The sequence below is a fragment of the Peromyscus leucopus genome, chromosome 2 (assembly GCF_004664715.2).
Source record: "Peromyscus leucopus breed LL Stock chromosome 2, UCI_PerLeu_2.1, whole genome shotgun sequence".
In the NCBI taxonomy this organism is placed as follows: Eukaryota; Metazoa; Chordata; class Mammalia; order Rodentia; family Cricetidae; genus Peromyscus; species Peromyscus leucopus.
This window is the reverse complement of record NC_051064.1, coordinates 112,474,050-112,498,983: the sequence shown is the minus strand read 5'-3', so window position 1 is coordinate 112,498,983 and position 24,934 is coordinate 112,474,050. Positions and strand designations below refer to the sequence as shown.

The following is a 24,934-nucleotide window of genomic DNA, read 5'->3' as shown; positions in this document are numbered from 1 at the left end:
TCCCACACACACATAATTAAAAATAAAATAAATCTTAAAAAAAACAAAAAAACAAAAACAAAAACCTGCCCCCAAACAACAAAAAAAAAACCCAAACTTTTCTGAGGCATTTTACATTCAGAGTAAGGATTCTTACAGAATCCATGAATAGCTTTTAAAAACTGGCTAAGCATGGTGGTGCATACCTATAGCCCTAGCACTCAGGAAGCAGAGGCAGGTGGAAAATCTGTGAGTTAGAGCCAGGCTGGGCTACATAGCGAGTTCTAGGCCAATTAAGGCTACACAGAGAGACCCTGTCTTGAAAAAATAAAAATAAGAAATAAACGGATCAAGTTTCTAGAAGTAGAAAAAGAGCAACTGGCAACCTAAAGATTTTAAAAACAGCTTAACAAGAGATATTTAACTTGGGTCATAAAGCACGAATAGATGCTTACAGCATTAAAGGTACAAATGAGAACAGTAAAATCAGAGACAGGAATAATGTAAGAGGTGGCAGACTGAAGTGAGAGGTAATATGCCCACCTGCATTACATGGTTAGAGGAATGGGATCAGCACAGTTTGAATGTTGACTGTCCTTACACGCTGTTATGTTTGATGTGTGGTCTTAGATGGTATTGCTATTTGGGAAGTTGTGGGAAGGCTGGTGTGGCTGAAGAGTTGGGTCACCAGGAGTGAGCTTTTGAAAGTTATAGCCCAGCCCCACTGCCAATGTAGTCTCTGCTTTCTGGTCTGGTGGCTCTATGAGAAGCTCTACAACAGATTCTTGCTTTGGTGGACAGAGCCACTCCTACCATCCAACTTGCTTTGCTAGGATGGACTGAACCCTCTGAAACTGTGAGCCAATATAAATCCTTCCTCCCTTTAGTTACTTCTGTTATGGATTTCCTCAATGAGAGGAAAAGTGACTAATACAACAACAGAGCAGAAGTGAGAGGTTGATTACAGCACTCTATTTAGTGCTGAAGGTAGAAAGTGCAAAAATACAGTATCTGTTCTTAGGAAGTTTTACACTGTCAGAGGAGATAAAATGCTGTGGGAAGTGTCTAAGAAGAATGGTCAGGATGATAGGGGAAACACTATGGGTTCTTTGTTGTTGTGTTTTTTCTTTTTTCTTTTTTTTTTCTTTTTTTGAGACAAACTCGGTCTCTCTATGTAGCCCTGGCTGTCCTAGGCCAGGCAGACTTTGAACTCAGAGATCTGCTTGTCTCTGCCTCCTGAGTGCTCAAATTAAAAGTCTACACCTCTGTGCTCTGCAGGAGAACATCATAAAGGAAGAACCCTTCATACCTCAATCAAAAACAAAAATGGGATTCAACTAAGGACAGGGAGCTACTGAGGGGTCTGAGTGGTATATCCATCCTATGTCAACGGGAAGTCTTTGGAATTAAACATCGTCATCTCTAAACCAATGAAAGGGCCAGTGAGATGGCACAATGGGTAAGGAACTTGGCACCAAGCTTGACATCCTAAGTTTAATCCTCAGGACCCACCTGGTTGGAGAGAACTGACTCCAGAAAACTGTGCTCTGATCTTTCCATATGCACCACAGCACATTCACATGCATGTGTGCACACATAAATACATAAATAAAATAAATAAATGGTAAAAAAAAAAAAAAACAATGAAGTTGGAATCTTCTGTCAGAGAGCAATTTAGTAAACATCACGTATACTGTTTGAATTCTTTCCTGTTTCAGAGTTATACATATTCATTCTAATACATTATAAAGACTCAAAGACAAAAATCTCAAGAGTGAAAACTTTTGTACACAAAAAATTTTCATTCATAATAATGAAAGGCTAGGTATATAATAAAATATTCTAAAGACTTGGTGATCTAACACCAACTTAAAAAACTGAACTATAACAAATATAGCTTTGGTATAGGTAGATGAGTCCTATTGTGTCATGGTAAGGTGAAAATGTAAGTGAATGCAAGTTTGCCTATGTTACAGGTCTCATTTAAAACAAAATACTTGGACAAATGTCACTTCATATACAAATGTATCACACACTGATAAAATGTGACTACAACCTAAAACAAGGTTTTAGAACTCTTTAGCTTTTATAAGATAGTCAAAAAAATGTTAAACATGCTCCTCATAGGTTATTAGTTATCATTCACTATATAGAACAGCCATAATATCATAATTACGAAAGCTTGGTAAAAGCTCAACTGTCCAAATGTAACAAATATTAGAAATGGCAACAAAAGAGTATTTTATCTATGGTGCTCTAATTCCTATGCAAATAACTATAAAGGTATTTTATACATTAAACAACTGTGCAAGTCAAGAAAGCAAGTGTGAATGTGTCTGTCCAACATCAGCTTGAGAGGCACAGAGACAACTATTTTCCTATATAGCCATTTAAATGTTAATACACACATAAACAAGCAAGAATGTTTAATGGAGCATTTATAGGCCCTGTGAGAATCAAATCTAAACATCATTATAGACACTGTAACCCAATGTTTACTTCCGTTTTGAGCCAAAGTAATAAAAAGGTATAGATATGTGTGTGAGCGTGCGTAAAATCAAGAGGCCAACAGTGAGCATCTTCCTCAATCACTTGCCTTATATTTGATTTTTTTAAAAAGCACTGATTCCATTTAAGTCGAAATATGGTATTTCATTAAATAAAGTAGCATTTATCAAAATGTGCATTATAAATGAGGATGTTATGTAATACACATATATTATACATATAAAATCTGTATGTGTACCTATAAAGTCAGCTATAATTTTACTTTACATACCTCTGCAGGTCAACTATTTCATTGTTAAGGGTATCTAGTTCCTTAATAGCAGAGAAATCTGCAACAGGACTTGATCCTACGATGGTCTAAAAACAAAATCCACAGTTATACATTGCTGCTATAAATGATACACACTCAAAATGCTAAAGCTATACAGGGCAACAAGATATTCCACTTTACTACATTATTAGCACTTTCAATTCATTTAATAAAATACTTTGCACAACTATATATACATATTGTAATTATATGTGTACTTGTATATTAAGACAATTCCCTTACATCCTCCAGAAAGCTATTATTCAATAATATGAACCCACACCTCAGATCCCACTGCCTTTGTCACATGATTCTAGTTTACCCAGAATTCTGCAGTAAATAAAACACATACTAGATTAGAAATGAATTCCTCTAACATCCACTAAGATGTGTTATTTATCAGCAAGAGGGATGATGATTTATTTCCATTTACATCATCTGGCACAGAATAAGTACACAAAATCTGTTGAATCTCAGAATTACAATAGCAGTTGATTTTATCCAATTCAACAAATACTAACTTTTATTAAATGCTTTTACTATCTACAACCTAAAAGTGACTAACCAAGTGCTCAAGCACGTTCTGTAACAACTACTACTATCACCACATACGTAACTCTGTATATAGGAAATCTTTCTTTTGTTATTGTTTTGGTGTGTATTAGTGTTGTTCCGGGTTTTATTGTAAAGAAATTTTTAATTTTGTGTGTGTGTGTTGCATGTGCATACTACAGAGAGGCCAGAAAAAAGGCATCAGATCCCTTGTTCCAGGTGTTTGTAAGCAGTCTGACATGGGTGCTGGGAGTCAAACTCCAGTCCTCTGCAAGAGCAGTACACACATTTAACTGTTAAGCCATCTCTCCAGCCCATTTTTGTTTTTTTGAGGCAGGGTCTCATTTACCCAAGATGGCTCTTAAACTTGCTATGGAGACAATGTTGACCTTGATTTCCTGATCCTCCTGCCTCTACCCACAAGTACTGGGATGACATGGGGCACCAGTATATCCAACACAGATTCCTTTTAATAAGGATGATATCAGAACTGGTTACCAAATGGTACTTATATAGATACAAATTCTAGGTTTAATGTAGATTCTGTTATTTTGTTAACTATATCTTCTTCACTGGAAAAGTGGAGAAATAAATCCCTGCCCTGCCTACTTAGGTCAAACTTTCTTTTCTGAACTCCCCTTGATGTCCTGTTTAGCTTCCTAAAGTCAGAACAAGAGGATAACTGCTCCTTTAAAAGCCTGATTTATACACACTATTACAATCAGATTAACAAATAACAGCATCATCAGCTTTTGGAAATGGTAAAACTGAAACTTGAATGTGTGAGACCTAAGATATATTAGTGGCCTTCTTAGTAGAACATCAGACTGAGTGCTAACACTGTGCTAATGCTGTGAACTTCATGTGTCACCAACTCACACAGCAGAAGAGATCTAAAAGTTCCATAATATTCCACTTCCTCACCCTTATACAATCATTAAAATGTACTACGCACTGGCAAGCCTATTAATCAGTTCTCAAAAGTAACCTGAAAGGCGGATCATTGGGAGGTGAGTCTTAACTAAATTTAGAGCTAAGGAAACAGACCAAGCGACTGCTCAAAAGTCTTCTGATTAAATACAACTGTCATTTCATAACATGACCTTTGGCATTTGTATGCCAAAATAACTTAGAAAACACCATGCTAAAAGTAAACTTGGTAAACAGGTTAATAAAATTTGACAAATAATTCCTTCTACTTTTTTTTTTTAATGTTACACTGCCAGGTAGTATTGAGCTGTTCTATTACTGTTAAAACTCATCTATATAGATTCAATTAATTAAGCTTCAAATTTTATGTTAATTACAACTTTATATCAAATATACTTCTTTTGGAGGGGCAGTTAAGACAGTGCTTTCCTAGGTAGCCCAGGCTACTCTTGAGCTCACTATGTAGCCTAGGCTAGCATTGAATTTCCGTAAACCCATCTCAGCCTCTGGAGTGCTGAGGTTACAGGTGTACATTGCCATGATGATTCTTGAAATACTTAACTGTCTTACTAAACCCCACTAATATGCAGACCTTTACTGATGCTATATTAAATTAAGAGTTTTAAAGCAGATTTCTGCATGAGACAGTTATTCACTAAGTTTTAGCTGTATTTAAACTTGACCTATGGGTTACAATGAGTCAGACAGTCAGGCAGGTGAAAAAAATGAAAAAATAGAACTTGATCTCATTTTCATCACTAAGATTAACTTCTATCACTTAAATGCCACTGAGAAATGTTCTATCAGAGGTGCAAGTATACCAGGAAACACATGACTTCCACCTCTTCTGTCTTTACAACTTTAAAAAGTGGGTCACAAAAAAATAAATAAAAAATAAAATAAAAAAATAAAAAATAAAAAGTGGATCACATTTGACAGTCTTTGCTATTAAAATACCAACAGGCAAGAAGATAAAGTTAAACAAATTAGTTTAACCGAAAACAAGTTAGGAGGTAATAGCTTTATATGACTAAAATGGCATGCAAGCAAATATGGAAAAGGTCAATTAAAGTTATGTATAGCATGTGCGGGCACATAAAGAAAAATGTAGCATGCCCTTCTTTAAAAATTAATGTATTCATTTACTTAATTTTGAATTATTTTTTATGTGTACGGGTGGTTGCCTGCTCACAAGTCTGTGTGCCAAGTGTGTGCTTGGTGCCTGTGGGGACCAGAAGGCTTTGGATCCCAGGGAACTGGAGCTACAGACAGTTGTGAGATGCCATGCCTGTGAGCTGGGAACCAAACCCAGGTCTTCCGGAAGAGCAGCCAGTGCTCTTAACTGCTAAGGCATCTCTCCACACACTCCCTCATTAATTTGTATGTGTATGAGTGTTTTGCCTATATGCACATATAGTGGTGGAGGCCAGAAGAGGGTGTCAGATCCAGCAGCTTTCCCTGGAACTGGAGTTGCAGACAGTTGTGAAGCCACCATGTGAGTGCTGGGAACCAAACCTGGATCTTTTCGAAGAGCAATCAGTGCTCTTAACTGCTGAGCCATCTCTCTAGCCTTACAAATATTTTCTCTCACGGTGTTTTGTGCATTTCATAAGAGCCTCACCTTAGTGATTTTAAGTATAGTGAGGAGTCCAGGGAAGGCAAGCCATAACGCATGCAAGTATCAAGTGACACATGACAAAGCATGCTGATCAACTGTTTTCACTGCTTATCAACTTTTCTGCATAAAAAACACTCTAATTTCAAAATAGATCATGTAAATCAACTGTAGTGCTAAAATACAACAAAGACAGCATAAAATAAAGCTCTAACCTTGAGAGAGAGGAGAGTTAAGAAACTGACAGTACAAGAAAGGCGAAAGCAGAGTGCTGCAGAATGGAAAAAACAGTCCAAACTAGAAAAAACACAGAAAGGAGGAGAGCAACATTCAAAACAGATTAGTTGAAGCTACCAAAAAAATTGCAGTACCTTTCTTTTTTAAATAAACCAGATAATAAGTAAAAAAGAAATTTGAAAATAAGCACAAATTTTAATATTTTTGGTTAATAGATAAGGCAATAGTTATGAAATCCCAAGACCAACAGTTATAAAATATTTCAATGAGCCTGGCACCAAGAGATAAGCATACCTTAGCATGCTCTAGTAAATGGAAGTCTGAGAAGTCTGCTAATTACAAACTATGTTAACAGATACAACCTCAAGGGTCTAGCAGATTCTATGAACAGACAAAATTGATTCAGTAATTTCTGTTCTTTTGTAAATTAGAGTTGGTGAGAGTTTCAGTCTACAATGCTATACAGCTGAGATACAGAACAGGGCAGAAAAGCACAACTCTAAATCAGTGCCCTTCAGCTTTCTATGCAGCATCACTTTCAGCCTCTCCACAACCTAGGGAACCCATGTCACACATTCAAAAGTCTAAAAAACTCACAAAGTACAAAAATTGATTCATATAACTAATTCTCAGGGCCTGGCAGTGGTGAATTCCATTTAGTTTACTTGGGGAGGAAGGGGGTCTATTTTTTACTTTTGTTAGGTTAAAATGGAATTTTTAACTATGTTACAAAATGAATGCAATCCAAACATTCTATTGGTACTTGAAAGAAAATTCTTTGTTTGTTTGTTTTTTTGTTTTCCGAGTCAGGGTTTCTCTGTGTAGCTTTGTGCCTTTCCTGGAACTCACTCTGTAGTCCAGGCTGGCCTTGAACTCACAGAGATCCGCCTGCCTCTGCCTCCCGAGTGCTGGGATTAAAGGCGTGCGCCACCACAGCCCGGCAGAAAATTCTTAATAACACACATTTGACAGCTCCTGTTATTTACAACCCTGAAAAATCACTACAGCACTGTTGGTATGGGTGAAAAGGGCTTTAAAGACACAGAGTTTAGGTGGGATGTTTGATTTTGTTTGGGTTGCTGCACTGCCCAGGATAGCCTTGAAACTGTGCACTCAAAAATTCTTTAGCCTCAGCCTATCCAGAGCTGAGACTACAGGTTCAAATGATACCTGGTTATTTAGTTTGAAAAGGAACTAAACCCATCATATGAAAGTATTTTGAAAGGTCTACTACAGACCAAGATATTGTAAATGTGCTATATTAAAAAGGGTTTCTAGATAAGGAAGAAAAAAATTTCAAAGTACAACATGGTTAAAATGAATATGATTTGAAAATTTCCACTGCTGACCAGAAACCCAACTAACTTGTAGACTTTTAGATATGAAGTTCAGCTGTATACTTAAGAATGAAGAGTCATCCTATCGCAAAGGACACATACAGATATTCCTCAAAATACAGTTTTTCTTGAAGGCTATTTTGATGTAAAATCAATACTAAGCAATCACTATCTCCTAGATTTTGTTAATTATTATAGCTAACATTCCCTCCCCCCTTTTTTTCATAAAAATTAACTAGCCATGGTGCATTCCTATAATCCTAGCATTTGGGAAGTGAAAGAAGGAAGGATCAGAAGTTCAAAGTAATTCTCAGCTACATAAAGTGTTCAATGCCAGGCTGGGCTATATGAGACCCTGTTTCAAAACAAATCTCTTCAATTGAATATAGCCAAGTACAGCTGTCCTCTGAGGAATGACTAATGGGGTGACAAGCTGCAGTTCAAGGATGCTAGAGAAGGGATGCGAGCATGCTGACATATATACACTACACCAACAGGGAGTGCTCTCCCTCTACCTCTTTGACTGCACACAGCACTTGTCTCTTGCTATCAGGCATGCAGGTCTTTGAAATTATCTTACCTTTTGGAAATTAGACCGCTCTGATGGTGGAATCATCTCAGGAGTGAGGATACGAGGAGGATCAATGCCCTTTATTAACTTCTGATTGATTAAGTGAAAAGCCAAGGCAAACTGGTCTTTTGAAAGCTTCCCACAGTCCTTTGTGTCACACAGTGCCCTATACAAATACACAAAATAAACAGTACATAAGTGCTACAATTATTACTCCCAAAGGCCAGGACAAAAAAATACGATTTTAACGTTTTAAAAATTAAAGGCGTGATGCACACCTTTAATCCCAGCACTCAGGAGGCAGAGCCAGTGCTCTGTGAGTTCGAGGCCAGCCTGGTCTACAGAGTGAGATCCAGGACAGGCACCAAAACTACACAGAGAAACCCTGTCTCGAAAAAAACAAACAAACAAACAAAAAATCAGCTGAATTGAAAAAGACAGATCATAGCCTATTCAAAACTCACATAAATGTTAAAGAGGCAGACCACATTAAAATTCTAAAAAGAAGTCAGGAGGTGGTGATGCACACCTTTAGTCCCAGCACTGGGGAGGGAGGGGGAGGGGGAGGGGGAGGGAGGGAGGGGGAGAGAGAGAGAGAGAGAGAGAGAGAGAGGGAGGGAGGGAGGGAGGGAGGGAGGGAGGGAGGGAGGAAGGAAGGAAGGAAGGAAGGAAGGAAGGAAGGAAGGAAGGAAGGAAGGAAGGAAGGAAGGAAGGAAGGAAGGGAGGGAGGGAAAGAAAGACCCCCAAGGCTCAGGAAACATCCCAGAGGAGAGTAAAAAGAATTTATGAGTAGGAAGATGGAGGGGCACTGTGGAGTGGTGTCTTCTGGACTTGGCATGGCTGTCGCATTCACAAACACAGCAGCTGTGGCTGCTGTCTAAGGCTGAGCCCAAAGCTCTGCAGCATGGCTAAGAGAAGAGCACAGGAGGGAGGCCCCACCCTTGTCCGAGGTGGCCTACGGCTGCAGGGGAAGGGAAGTCATTTCTCTTCAATGAAGTAGTCACTGGCAAGTTGCACATGATCCAGTAAATAATATGCAAGCAACCCTAATTAAGCTCAGGAGGTTATTAGAAAACAAACAAATAAAAACATAAAAGTAAGGAGATATATTGTAAAGAACAACTCCAGAAAGTGGAAAGGTGATAAAAGAGGGTAATGGAGTATGTGAATGACATACATACATACATACATACATACATACATATATAGATACATACATAAATACACACACACACACAAACTGTCAAATAATAAATTAAAAAAAAAACCCTTAAGAGCACCAGAAAACAGAATAAAACCTGTCAACTGAAGGGAGAGAACAAATGTTTCATCCTACTTGTCTTTTTTTCTTCTTTTTAAAGCTCAGCTTTCTAAATGCTTAATTCTTTGAAAGTCAGTGTAGCCTGACGAAAAGACAGGGTATCAAGCTGGGTATCAAGCCAAATGTGGAGTCCAGCTTTTCCCTTAACTCCTTATAACCTGGGACAAAAATGTTTGAGGTCTCACTCTTAGTTTCTTCATCTGTAAGTAAAGACACCCTTTTTGTGAGGGACCACAGAAAGGTAATATATGACTAAGGCCTGAGCATAGCACCAAACCCATTTGTGACAGTTACCTTTGTTACCTGTGTTTAACCTAAGCACTCAAAGGTTGCAGATACAGCGATGCACGTTTAATCTTTTCCAGTCTGAATACTCATCTCTCTTTTTTTTCATTTTTCTTTATTAATAAATTTTCTACTCACTTCACGTATCACCCACAGATCTCCCCTCCTCCCTCCTCCCGATTGATACTCATCTCTCTCAAGACAGACCTAGTATGTTCTGCACTCTTCTAAGGTTCTCTTTGCAACTTTTTGTGTTTGTTGCTTCTTAAAAACCTCAAAATAATATCAGTATAGTTAGCCAGGGTGGTGGCAGGCATAGGACAAAGCAGTTTCATACGCATTATTATATGTAACATGAAATGCACTGCCAACAAACAGGTGTCACACAAATGTACAATGTGCATACATCTTACAGGATTGGACACATACACTACTATTTCTTTCTTTTTGTATTTAAATAAAAACCACTATCTTATACAAACTTTACAAACAAAACCCCACCTAGTTAGACTAACGTAGCCTTTCAAATAAGCAACTGCCTAGACCAAAAGTCTATATACCTCAATGAACATATTCAATTCAATGAACACATATAGCCATTCTGAAGCTATAGAATTTTGCTTATATGTTTATGCACAAAAAATTAAAAATCCATGACAGAGTTAAATCTGGAAACACAAGTTTTATACCTTCTTTTATAACTCATGTATTCCTCGTCCTTCCTCATCACCATCTTTCCTGTTCTCCTACTTCATGTGATATTTACTATTCTTGCATGTATATTTGTTTGCAGATGTACATGTATAAAGTACAGAAAGGGGCTGGAGAGATGGCTCAGTAGCTAAAAGCACTAGCTGCTCTTCCAGAGGACCAGGGTTCAATTCCCAGCACCCACATAGTAGCTCACAACTGTCTGTAACTCCAGTTCCTGGGGATCTGGTACCTTCACACCAATGCACATAAAATAAAAATAAATTAATAAAATAAGGGACAGGCAAGCACCCACAAGAAGAACATGCAGGATTTTTTCCTTCTGACATCAAGTAACCTCAATATTATACATTTATTTTCCTACAAAGATAAATGGCTAACAAAATTTTGTATATATAAAAAAATGGAATACTATTCAGCTCTAAAGAAAAATTTTAAAAAATGTTTTTGAGACATGGTCTCGTTTATTCCAGACTGGCCTTAAAGTCACTCTATAGCTGGGTAGGACCTAACTGATCTTGCATTTCTATAAGTACTGGGATTGCAGGTGGATGCCACCATACCCAATTTATGTGACACAAGGGATCAAACCCAGGTCCTCCAGCATGCTAGGTAGGGACTTAACCAAGCGAGCTCTATCTTCAGTCCCTAAAGGTACTACTTCTTAAACTGTTTAAATGTCAGATGCCTGGATTCTCTTAAGAACATTCTAAGAGTTTTTAATTGGTATAAACAAATGAAATGCTACAGTTCTTTTTAAATCTTACTCTTAAATTTCCATTCTTGAATTTTTGTTCATTATACACAATAATTCTTCAGATTTGAATTTTCTCTGTAAAAAAATGAAACAAATACTAACCCGTTTAAAAAAAAATAAGAATGTATTAAAACTAGAGCTGATACAAAACCACATCCATACACATTTTTTTTTTAAATCTATTAAAATAAAGTCTTACCAGATGTGGGCTAGTAAGGCAGAAGGTAAACCTGTTTTCAGGAAGGTTTCACGAACCTCCAGTCCAGATACATATCCATCCATATCCTTATCAGTTTTCAGGAAGATTTCATCATATTTAGCCTTTTCTGCAGGGGATACAACCCACTGGAGAGGGGAGAGAAGTTTCTGTCAAAATGAAACCAACTTTGAAATGATATTCTTTCAAACTCTAAGAGTTTGAAAACAAATCTGAACAAATCCACCCAAATAATCTTGATGTCAGTGCACTGATTCCCACACACCACAACCAACCGGTGTAAAGGGAAGGCAACAAAATTACAAGTCATTAGAACTACATTTACAGGGGCCAATTTCACATTTTCTTTTAAGAAACCAGTACACTCAAGCACAATTAAGCCCTGATCTATGAATTCCCACACTAACACCAGTATTTGGGAAAGCCGTATAAACGAATGATCTGGATAATCCCCAAGTTTCATTTCTATAGTTTCATGCAGCATTCTTGAGCTAGAGCTGAGCTTGCACAGGCTGTCATTACAGTTGTCATTACACATCCTGACAGGAGACAGGTCAGAAGAAGTAAGAACTGATCAGAATTAGTAACGTGATCTAAAGAATCAAGAGTTAACTACAGATTGAAAACGAGTATTATGACAGGGAAAGCATGCATGTTAGCACACAGTATGTTCTATCTCCATCTTTAAACTCTGACAGATCAAGGCAAAGCCAGTTAAACATCCATAGGACCTGAGGAACATCTATCTGCCTCCTCTGAGCCATCACATTATGCAGGTTCAACTAAAGAGAGAGATGCATCTTTGACTGCTCCTTCTATCTTAATCAATCACATTCATGCACTTTGTTAAAAGCAAAATCCTTTAACACTGATAAATTTCTACCTGTCTTAACGGTGCTTTGGTAGGTAAAATGCCTACAGGTGGTAAAGAGTGGTAAGATTCCTTGGCTGCTGAAGAGGGGATCGACCACATGGAGCCTGATATACTGACCGTTTTTCTCTTAGAAGGTGGCACCAAGGCTGGAGGCAAGGACATTGGCACAGGTTCTTTCTCCAGTGCACAGTATACCAAAAACATGGCCTTGGAGAGAAACAAAACGGAGTCAGATACAATTTTAAATTATTATAAAATTCACTCACTAAATTGATCACTGTTCAAGGACAAATCATTTCAAGCGGCCTCAAATCTTTTTTGGCGGGGAGGGGGGTGGAGGGGTGGGGGCAAGGGACAGTGTCCAAGACTGTTTCTCTGTGTAGCCCTGGCTGTCCTGGAACTCGCTCTGTAAACCAAGCTGGTCTCAAACTCAGAAATGGGCCTGCCTCTGTTTCCCAAGTGCTGGGATTAAAGGCATGAGCCACTATGGCCTTGCTTCTCAAATCTTTTTTAAAAGTTAAGAGTGAAAACAGGAGAAAAAGAGGAAGAAACAAAAGGAAAGAGGAAGAAAAATAAGAACTCAAGGCTACATCATTCTTAGGAAGAAATACTCAGTCACAAAAGCTTAGAGGCACACCCTTCAACTGAAGTTCTTGTAATAACAAAGAACATGAGAATTTGAGTAGAAAATGCTATCTATAAAGAAATAATCTCCTAATATACAAAACGCTCCTAGAAATTAATAATTTAAGTCCAATAAAAGATAGACAAAAACTGCCAGGCAGTGGTGATGCATACCTTTAATCCCAGCACTCAGGAGGCAGAGACAGGCAGATCTCTGTGAGTTCGAGGCCAGCCTGGTCTACAGAGCTAGTTCCAGGACAGGCTCCAAAGCTACACACAGAAACCCTGTCTCGGGCTGCGGGGAATGGACAAAAACTATGAACAATTTACAAAAAAAAAAAAAAAAAAAAAAAAGATACCACAAATGGCCCGTCCTTTAATATATAAAAACCATGGTCAATTTTACTCTTAAACTAGAACTACAATTTAAAGTTATAATGGGTTAATATTTTGCCTAAGTGGCAAGAATCCTAAGTTCCATAATGTACTTGGCAGCCAAACTATGGGGAAAGAGGCGCTGTCAGACATTGCTGGTGGGCACTCAAAGGTGACAGACGCCACTTTTGCAGGGTTGTTTGGGGCAGAGGGCAGCTGGACAACAGACACGAGATGACTTAGCCTTACACTACCCTCTGGCCTCACTTCTCAAGTACTGGGTTACAGATATGAGCCATAGGCTCACCTAACTTCACATCCTGGCGACAGTCCATCAGAGGCGCTTACAGAAGAGGCATTATTGGCAGCCATTATTTACTGTTAGCATGCATCTATCCGCTTCCCACGATCTGTGGCCTCTAGTGACGGAAGGCCCTTCTTCTTTGTCTTGTCACTCACCTAAAACTTTATGTATGCTGAAGACACTGTAACAGCCTGAGCTCTAAGCCACTGCTTGGAGAGTTTTTCTTTCCCTAAATTGTCTCCCAGGTATACATGAATTATACATATTAACAAACATTTTTCTTTTGGGAACATGCCTGTTGTTACATGAATCCTAGTTTTCTCCTCTACAGAACAGAAATTAATACTATCCTTATGAAGGGCAAATTGGTCACCAAACTGCAAATGTACTCTTCCCTTTGGCTCAGCCATCTCACATCTGAGAACCTATCCTTACATTTATTTGCCCACATATGAAATGCTACATGAAAAAAGATTATTAACCACAGCAACGATCTGCATCAGCACTCAACTACTCATCAGTAAAAGACTAATTTAAAAATTATGGTATACCTATATCATGAAAAACTATGAAGCCATAAAAAAATCATGGGAAAGCACTGTGGTATTGCCTTCACAAATTGGAAGCAATCCATTGCATGCAGCCTCCAAAAAAACAGACCAGAGGAAAAAAATAATCACAAAGCATTCTGTGAGAAAATAAGCCCCAGGATCTAAAGTACACTGATGAATATGAAAAAGTACAATGTTGAACACACACCTCCATTGTATGTGTATATAGTGAGTTATCTTCTATACTAAAGAGGAAATAATTATTCACTATTCGTATACATTAGGAGCAGGAAATTCAAGGAGAATAAACCAGAAACTAAGAAAAGTAGCTGAATAGAGAAGACGAACTTCATCAGTGGAGGGCAGGGATGGATCTTTCTCACTATCTTCTTGTATTAATTTTGAACCATTACAATATATTACCTATTTTAAAATCTTTTAAATTAATAAATATTTAAAGCATGTATATAAAAAGGGAACAATCTACCTATAGAACGTGACAGGATATAACCCATCCATTTTATTAATTTTTTAACTTAATTATTTGTGCCTATAAAATAATGTATAAAATATGTAATAGATAATAAATGATTTGTATAAAATAATGTAATATCTCCATTTTAAAGGCAGTAAAGCACAATTTATATTTTCAGAAGATGAAGTTTCTGTAGCTTAAAAAAAGGAAAATTAAAAGAAAAACAGATGAGCCAAGCAGTGATGGTGCACACCTTTAATCCCCAGCACTCGGGAGACAGAGCCAGGCAGATCTCTTTGAGTTTGAGGCCAGCCTGGGCTACAGAGTGAGTTCCAGGACAGGCACCAAAACTACACAGAGAAAACCTGTTTCAAACCCGCCCCCCCCACCCTCCCGCAAAAAAGACAGTATCTTTAATCATACGAAATCACTCTGCTAAGTAGACACTCTAGAAGAATTCCAGTAGCAACTAGGGAAAAAAAATGTGTATTATTTCTTGATTTTTTTCCATTGAAATTTCTAACTCTCATTTGGGTAGTGTTGGCGCATGCCTTTAATTCCAGTACTTGAGTTCAAGGCTAGTCTGGTTTACAGAGTGAGTTCCAGGACAGTCAGAACTGTTATATACAGAAAACCTGTCTTGAAAAAAACGAAACAGATAAACAAGAAAAGACAACAACAACAAAAAAGAAAATCCTAATTCTCTCAAGAGGAAACTTGCTTTGGGCTCCTATCTTAACTCCTAAGTTTGAGTTGTTTTCAAATCAATATTTATTGAGTACATAATACAAATGTGATCCATAATTTCTATGATGACTAATATTTTATAAATGAAGAAACTGAGGCCCAGAGAGGCTAACTTGCTTAATACAATATTTTAAAGAAGCCATAGGCTACAGTATACATTAAACCAAGCATAATGCCACATGCCTATAACCCCAGTACTCAGAACTAGGGAGCAAAGGATTGAATTGAGGCCAGCCTAGGTTATACTAGAGTCTATATTAAAAAATTTTTTTTAAATGTTTATATATGTGTGTATGTGTGTATGTATGTATGTATAAATGTGTGTGTGTATGTGTGTGTATAAATGTGTGTGTGTGTGTGTGTGTGTGTGTGTGTGTGTGTGTGTACATATATATGGTACAAACCAGGATATCCTAGCTACAGCATTCTTGATTGATGGAGATTTAATCAGCATCAACAGCACCTGTGTAATAATTCACACTGCCATAGTTTCCTTATAATTGGAAAAGCTAAACCTGACCTGTGGACCCAGATTACAGTGGGCATCAAAATTACCTGGACGGCTTAGTAGCTCTATAACCAGAATTCTGGAATCAGTGAAGCTGCCATTGGGCCAAAGAATGTGCACTTCTAACAAGTTCCCAGGTGACTCTAGTGCTGTGTATCCAGGGAATAGCACTTAATCATTTGACCCAAAACCAAGCCTTTCCACACACTAGCCAACCAACAAGAATTCAATGTCAGTTTGAAAATAAATGAACACTACATCTCCAAAAAAATTGAAGCTCCAGAAAGAAAATGATCTGTCCAGCACACCCTTTTCAGCCAAGTTGACAATGTGTGTAATATCAGGTTGGCATTTTGCGTGCGACAAGTGACTGGCATGCATATAAAGGTCAGCATTCTTCTTGCTGCAGATGGAAGTCATTTCCTGGAAAAGTGGACACTGAACATAACAACAACAAAAGCAATGCCTGCAGACAACACATTTTTTCCTGAAAGTTAAAGTTAATTTCATGTGTCTTGAAAATAGTTTCTCTAAGAAAACTAAAGCCAAAATTTTGTTCACTAAATAGAATATGAAAGACGAACAGAGTAATTTTAGTACTGCTTGACCGACTATGATCTTGTTTTCTTATTATACTTTATTTTATCCTATACAAAGTCTATAACTGAAACAAAAGCAGCAACCAGATCAAATGGTGCCCACCCCCAGCCCTAGTTGCCCCCATGTGTGCATGTAGTGTGTGGAAGGAGAGACATGCTGGTTATACTAGAGGTATATACTAGATGAGTGTGAATATAGTTACATAGATGCTAAACCAAAGAGCCTTTAGGATTTTTTTTTTTAACAAAATCATCACAAACAGACCTAAATTTACACAGGATGCCACGGAAAAAAAGGATTTAGTTGGGATTACTATCAACTACTGACTTTCTTTGAGAGTGTTTTTCTCTGTGTTTTAAGCAACATTAACTTTCAGTGGACGTCAGATCATTCTGAGGGGCTTGCTTCATTTTGTGTTTTGTTTTTCAAGAAAGAATTTCTCTGTGTAGCTCTGGCTGTCCAGGCTCTGTAGACCAGGCTGGCCTCAAACTCAGAGATCAGCCTATCTCTGCCTCCTGGGTGCTGGGATTAAGCACCACCACTGCTGGCTCTGAGGAGCTTTTAAAATACAGATCCTGACCAGCTTCTGGCATAGAAGGTCGGGGGCAAAGCTTGAGGTTTTTTTCAGTGGCTCTCAGGCCTTACTGACAGGCAACTATACTTTTACCATTTCCTTAGTTTTACTTGCTCACTGATCTTTTCAAGCACGTGGCAACCAACAACTGCTGTAAGGGGTGAAAACACTGTGGTTTCCAAGTAAAACAAGTTTCCTGAAAAATGTCTGACCACCAGGCACTATGCCTGATGCTAGAAACACAAAGGGAAAGGCCCTTCACTTTCATTACACAGGAGAAGCAGCGCAAGAGTACAAGTTAATTTCAGGGCTTGAGGTGGAGCTCAGGAGCACAGCAACCCTATGTTCAATCTAAAGAATCATAAAAAAAAGAAATGCTAATAACGTGTGTGTGTGTGTGTGTGTGTGTGTGTGTGTGTGTGTGTGTGTGTGTGTGTGATGAGCAATGACAGTGCCAGAGACAAGCGGATTTCTGAGTTCGAGGCCAGCTTGGTCTGCAGAGTGAGTTCTAGGACAGCCAGAGCTGTTACACAAAGAAACCCTGTCTTGAAAAACAAACAACAACAAAAACAAAAGTATGCAGTACATGCTAGCATATACAAGTATAGCTCCCTCTTAGTGCCAAATGTTCTTCACAAAATAAGGACCCAATAAATACTACTGACAGAAAAGATTAAGAATTAGAAAGAAAACAAAAACAAAAACAATAGAGAGATACAAAGACAGCCAAGTAAAAATGCTATCACCTTCACTTTACAAGAACTAACAAGGGAAAAACTGTAAATTACTTCTCTGGGAAGAAATTTTGCAAACACTATCTTAATCAATCCCCATGATAGTATATATCCTGATACTTGAACAAATGTATTTTTTGCCTCTAGACAAATCTAAATTGGAAGATATTCTACAAGCTATCACACCAGTACTCCAAAAACAGAAAAAGTCAAAGTCATAAAAATAAGACAAGAATGACAAACTGTCAAAGACTTAAGAGACTGAAAAGACACAGCAACTAAATGCAGTATAATACTACAGGGCAGAGCTTAGACCAGAAAAGATTAAGTGGTAAAATCAAAAGAAAGTGTGCAGTTTAAAAGTAACTTACCAATGTAGGTTTCTAAGTTTTGACAAAGGTCATCCTTGGATAGTGAGTGTAAGACCTGACTGGGCTCATCACACTATTACTCAGACTCAACAAAGAGAAGCCCGGGGCAGTGAGATAACTCAAATGGTCATGGTGCTAGCTGTGCGAGTCTGGCAATCCGAGACTGCTCCCCAGGTAAAGGGAGAAAAAGAGAATGGACATTGATGTAATCCACTGACCTCCACATTCATGACATGTCACCTGTGCCCACAGACACCAATACATTTTAGAAAAAGTTTTTGAAAGTGGGAATAAATTAAAGAGCTGAAGTACATGAAAATTAAAAATTTGAAACGTAAAAGGATAAATAAGTCTAAAGAATGGGTGTTTTGAAATATCACTGACCTAATGATAGACTAAACCAAAGAAATAAAAGAGATTATGAGCATAAATATGAAAGATTAAAAATGAGAAAAAGAGGACAACCTCAGGCATAAAAAGATTTTTAAAAAGAACAAGTTTAGAAGTAAAAAACAAACAACTGAGCTAGAGAGATGGTTCAGCAATTAAAAGCCTGTACTACCCTTACAGAGGACCTGACTTCAGTTCATAGCACCCATCAAGTGGCTCACAATTAATAACTCGAGCTCTAGGAGATCTGAGGCCTCTGGTCTCTACAGGCAACTGCCCTCATGTACATACACACACAAAACAATTCTTTAGAAAAAGAGGTAAAAAATTTAGGCAGACTAACATCCAAGTAAGAGTACATGGGAGATTACTGATTCATCCCAGGTCAAAACAGGTTAGGTATGTGTGTTCGTACATGTGTGAGGCTGAGGTTGGTATCTTCAATTCCTTTCCATCTTAGTTTTTGAGTCATGGTCTCTTACTGAACCCAGGAGCATCCTGTCTCTGCCTCTCCAGCACTGGGATCACAATTTCTCACCACCACACTTTTTTGTCTTTTTCTTTAACTTAGGTTCTAGAGACTGAACTCAGGTGCATCATGAGGTCATGAGCTTGAACTGCAAGCACTTTAACAACTGAACCACGTCACCAGCCCCTACTCAAGTTTCATCTAACTTTAAAGAAGCAATAAAAACCATTCTGACATTAACTACCTAACTGCTAAATTACAAAGATCTTTAAAATAAGGAAAGATGCCGAAATGTTCCTGCCCTATCAGTTAAAATAAAACTAAAGCGTTGTTCATGTTTCCTTTTAATAAAATAATGTGACAATTAGGAGATATAGTTGAAACAAAATTGAATTAATTTAAGAAGATTAAAGCAATATATGACCCCCACTAAATTACCACACCATCATCTTTGTAGTATATTAACCAAGTATCTTTCCTAAGTACCAAAGTAAGAAAGAAAAAAAAAGATGGCAAAATACACACATTCTCTTTCTCATTAAAAATATGCTGTCACCTATAAGTACTAAAAAGGTTACTAACTACAATCTGATGGAGATATACTAAAGATAAATTAAAATGGGAAATGCTTCCCAGGGCAGGGGGCACACACTGCAATTTAAACACTCAGAGGCTGGGGTAGGACACTTGTAAGTTCAAGCCCTATTTTCATCAAATGGCGGGAGGTATGGGTGGAGGAAGGCTGTCACATGATAAAATTAAGAAACTTTGCATTTTAAAAACATTTGGTTACTTACAACTGCAAACTCATCTCTGTCAAGCTTTCCATCATGGTCAATATCGCTCAATTCCCAAACCTTAAATAAGAGAAGTGAGAACAATTAATGCTCTTATTTTGTGTTCACTTAGGGACAGGAAGAGAACGTTTACTAGTGGAATGTGAGAGTGCCTGGTCATTCAGTGCCATAAAAAGAATCTGGATGTTGTCTTAATTGCAATGAGAAGTTACTAGAAGGTTAGTTTAAAGCAATAAGATAATATTATTATTTTATATTATTTGACTATTATAATATTCAAAGTTTAACAATCTCACACTGACCATACGATAAAGAAAAGGATGGAAGCACTACTAGGAAAAGATCTTAGAAATCAGTGTTTGCTGGCATGGTAGATGTGAGTTCAAGATTAGCCGCGTCTAAACAGAGTTCCATTCAGGACAGCTCGGGCTGTGCCTAATGACCCAGGGGCAGTAGCACAAGTATCGCTGGCGATGTGATGTTAGTCACCACCACCGCCACAGAATCCAACGCTCTATGAATGTTTAACATGTATTGTATTAAGAACATATACTATCACATTTAATCCTTGGAACCCTATCAACTGAAAATTATACCCAATTTAAAGATTTGAAAACCAACACACAGTTCCTAAGGACTTTCCCAAAGTCACTTAAAGAAGCAGGGCAGCCTCTGAAAACTGGCTGCTTACACGAGAGCTGGGAGCTTAGAGAGAGTGGTTATGGTTTAAAACGTGAAAGAAGAAAGGAGAGAAATAACTTTGGAAACAGATCAAAAGTGGCAAGTAGGGAGAAATCCAGAAAAAAATTAGTGATCATGAATTTATTTTAGCATTTCTCAAAAGTCTGTATGAAACAAAAGAGAAGGCAAATAATTAGCAAATGCAAAATTGAGATTTTAGTAAAATCAAAGACTTAACAAAATTAAAGTCTTAAAAGCATTTACGAAAAAAAGATCTATATAGGAAAGCAGGAAATTCAAGTTAGAATCTATGATTTCATCAGATATGATATTGAAGAACAATGTAAGGGTTGGGGATTTAGCACAAGGCCCTGGGTTCGATCCTCAGCTCCAAAAAAAAAAAAAAAAAACAACAATGTAAAAAAAGAGCTAAGAATAAAGGTATGAAACTGGACAAGCACACAGAAATTAAACAAAGAAAAAATAATTTCTGAAGACACCAAGAGAGAGATCTTACCAGTTGAAAAAAGTCATGGAGATGATGGTGATGGTGGCTTCACATTACTGAACTGCACATTTAACACGTGCACTATATGGGCAGGGAAGGAAACTCACTAATAATAAAGTACTTCCCATGCAAGCATGAGGGCCTTAGTTCAATTCCCAGACTCACATAAAAAGGCTGGGGTCAGGCCAGGCGGCGGAGGCAGACGCCTTTAATCCCAGCACTCAGGAGGCAGAGCCAGGCAGATCTTTGTAAGTTTGAGTCCAGCCTGGTCTACAGAGTGAGATCCAGGACAGGTACCAAAACTACACAGAGAAACCCTGTCTCAAAAAAACAAAAACAAAAAAAAAGGTTGAGGTCAGAGCTGGAAGGATGGCTCAGTGGTTAAATGCACTTGTTGCTCTTTCAAAGCACCCAGGTTCAGTCCCCAGCACCCACATGGTGGATCACAACCATCTATAATGCCAGTTTCAGAGGTTCCAATGGCCTCTTCTGACCTTTATGAGTGCCAGGCACACACATGGTGGACATACATACATTCAGGCAAAATATTCGTAAACATAAAATAAATCTTAAAAAAAAAAAAAAAAAAAGGCTAGGTGGCTAGGTCTCAGGATAAGAAAAGAACATGCCTCAAAAAAAAAAAAAATACAGTAAGAAAATAAGAAAACACAATAACAGTTCCTGAAGAGCAACACCTGAGGCTTCCATGTGTACACACACGTGTGAGCACACTCAAGAGAGAAAAAACAGAAAACAAACAAAATCCAAAAGACAGAAGGGGCTAGCTTGACAATGTGGCAGGTAAAGGTGCTTGCTGCCAAACCTAATAACCGAGTTCTACCCCCAGGACTCACATGATGGAAAGAGAAAACCAAGTCCCTCAAGCTGTCCCCTAATCTTCACATTGGTGTACTGTGGCACACCCCCAAAACACACACACACACACACACACACACACACACACACACACACACACACACACTAATTAAAAAGACAGAGGGGAAGTAAAGGAGCCTGAGATCAAAGAATTAAAGTCTAACAAACATCTAGGAAAACAATTCAAGAAACACAGTCAGAGAGCAAAATTTATGATTTCATACTCCTTAAAACAAGACCCTATAATACATAGGATAAGGTAGAAGACATAAAATACAGATGGTCTGGGCCTGGAGAGATGGCTCAGCAGTTAAGAGCATTTGCTGCCCTTCCAATACCCACATGGTGGCTCACAACTGCTTGTAACTCCAAGTCCAAGGGATCCCCCACCTTCTTCTGTACTCTATGGGCATCTGACTTATATGTGCATACGCCCCCACACACCCCACACACACATAATTAAAAAGAAAAATACATCTTTAAAAAATACAGGTGGTCTCTTAAAATTTGTCAAACAACTAGATCATTCAAGTATACATGCAAAAAAAAAAAACAGATCTGCTTAATGGACTTACATATGTAACTAATACCAATTATTCATTTTTTTAAAACAGGGAATAACTAAAACCAGAAATACAATGACAATAATTTACATGTTACAAATACAGAAAATCCTGTACTAACACAACTTTAATAAGACCTGTCTATATATTAAACGATGAGCTATTAGTGCTCCTGGTAAGTATAAAATTAAAATATGTAATAACTGTATCTAGCACAATACCGAAATCTCAGCATTCATGAGGCTCAGGCAAGAGGTCTGTGAGGTCTGTGAGTTCCAGACCAGCCGGAGCTATACATTAAGACCACCTCAAAACAAACAAACAAACAAATTACTTTTAAAGTTTGCTATCTTACTCTTCCAAGGATTTCCACAGGTAACTTAGAGTTGAGCAATACTGGTTTCACTTTATCACCAGACAAAAATCCATCCACTGGACTCAAACTATCAAAAATTGCATCATATTTGGCTTTGTCTTCAGACTACAATATGAAAAGAAAGATGACAAGTTAAACAATCATGAAAAGGATTTAACTGCACATATAAGAATAAAATCCTCAGTCAGGCGGTGGTGGCACACACCTTTAATCCCAGCACTCAGGAGGCAGATCCAGGTGGATCTCTGTGAGTTCAAGGCCAGTCTGGTCTACAGAGCGAGATCCAGGACAGGCACCAAAACTACAGAGAAACCCTGTCTCAAAAAACAACAAAAATCAAAAACAAAACAAAAGAATAAAATCCTCAAATAACATACAACGGACTCTTAAGCTAACATTTTCAAAAACATTTTATCAAAATATACTAAATCATCTCACAGTGTCTCTACTTTGTTGGACTTGCTGGAATACTAGCTTTGCTTTTCTACTGTCCGGCAGACTCCTACAATTTCAGAGACAGAAAGAATGCTTCGAGGAGCACCTAGTTCACTCAACCAGACCTACAGCAAGGGAGTAACTTTTCTAAGAAGACACTGGCAATGAAACTCTATCTCCAATTCAAAGAAATAAAAGTCTAGTGCAGAACAATGTATTTTGAGGAAAGGGAGGATTTAAAAGTTGTTACAAAATGGCTAACAGAGCTAAAGCATTTTCAAATTCATAAATCAAAAATTTCAACTTCAGTATTTTCCCTACACTCCTTGAACATGTATATGAAAGTCCAATGCAAAACAATGTATTTTGAGGGAAGGGAGGGAGACATTTTTAAGTAGGAAACAAGAGATGAAGAAACTTATTTACCTTTACAGCCCACGGGAGCTCGGCAGCTGAAGTCCCACTGGTTAGCAAAGGACTGCTGGAGTCATGCTAAGAAAGAGAACAATGGACTGTTGAAGTCCTCACGCCAGTAATCAATGAAGAAAATGTGGTTTTTCCACTTAAATGTATTTGTGCAAACTGCTGGGTATCAACACTGTTTTACTTTAATTAGACCTTCATCTACTGTCCACTGAAATAAAAACTTTTCCCCAATATTATTTAAGGAAAGCAGACCAGAAAAACTTATTTAGCACTTGTAAGTTACCTGTACATGATACCTAATGGCAGCACATTCAAGTTATTACTTTATCTGGCTCAAGAGACAGATAAATACATTTGAAAAATCTCAGTATTATACCTAGGCAACAAATACTTCTGACAACCCTTGTAAGCCATGTCTAAACAGAGAAATACAGACATTCTCAAAACTGAAGTTAATTTTTTTTTTGCTTTATTATTTTATTTTATGTGTATGGGTATTTTGCCTGAATGTATGTCTGTGTACAATGTATGCCTGGCAACCATGCAGACCAGAAAAGTGTGTTGGATCCCCAGTAACTTGAGTTACGGATAGTTTAATCTACCATGTCGGTGCTGGGAATGGAGCCAGGGTCCTCTGGATGAGAAGCCAGTGCTCTTTACTGCTACACCATCTCTCTGGTTCCCTAAAGTTAAAAGCCTAATACTTCTAAAATATTATGTTTTAAAAAAAAAGGGTTGGGAACATCTCAGTGGTAAAACACTTGGCCAGTAGGTGCAAGGCCATGGGTTTAGCTCCAACAGCACCAAAATTAAATTTAAAATTAAAACAAGAGCCATTGCCGGGCGTGGTGGCGCACGCCTTTAATCCCAGCACTTGGGAGGCAGAGGCAGGCGGATCTCTGTGAGTTCGAGGCCAGCCTGGGCTACCAAGTGAGCTCCAGGAAAGGCGCAAAGCTACACAGAGAAACCCTGTCTCGAAAAAACCAAAAAAAAAAAAAAAAAAAAAAAAAAAAAGAGCCATTGAACTTCTGAATAAGTTGGGGTGGGATTGATAAGCTATATCATATATAAAGACATTTCCTAAATAATGATAATCAAAATAATATAAAATTGGCACAAAGCTAAACAGACCTATAAACAAGAACAGGAAAATCCAGAAAGACATCAAAATGCGAATGGCTTTTAGGTCATCACTGATGTGGCATTTGAAATTGGTATGAAAAAGAATGATTATTCAATGTATTATTAATTCTATATGATAACTACCATGAAAGAATGAATTTGAATCCACACTCACACTTCCACCAGAAATAACAAATATAGAAAAAGAAAAAGTAAGTTTTAGC

The 24,934-nt window shown here is 37.8% G+C and overlaps 1 protein-coding gene across 4 annotated transcripts in view; it reads right to left on the bottom strand.

Moving 5' to 3' along the window:
* The window catches only part of Eps15 (epidermal growth factor receptor pathway substrate 15), a 108,809-nt gene that overhangs the window by 50,033 nt on the left and 33,842 nt on the right, over positions 1-24,934 (bottom strand). For 3 of the 4 annotated variants that reach the window (XM_037202793.1, XM_037202795.1, XM_037202794.1), the window contains 7 exons: positions 23,589-23,654; positions 22,707-22,832; positions 19,724-19,783; positions 12,322-12,411; positions 11,313-11,479; positions 8,049-8,205; positions 2,759-2,844 (listed from right to left, as the gene is read on the bottom strand). In XM_037202793.1, the coding sequence (XP_037058688.1) occupies positions 2,759-2,844; positions 8,049-8,205; positions 11,313-11,479; positions 12,322-12,411; positions 19,724-19,783; positions 22,707-22,832; positions 23,589-23,654 (752 nt within the window). The remainder of the gene's footprint in view (positions 1-2,758; positions 2,845-8,048; positions 8,206-11,312; positions 11,480-12,321; positions 12,412-19,723; positions 19,784-22,706; positions 22,833-23,588; positions 23,655-24,934) is intronic. The other variant, XM_028888878.1, reaches the window with a different exon arrangement.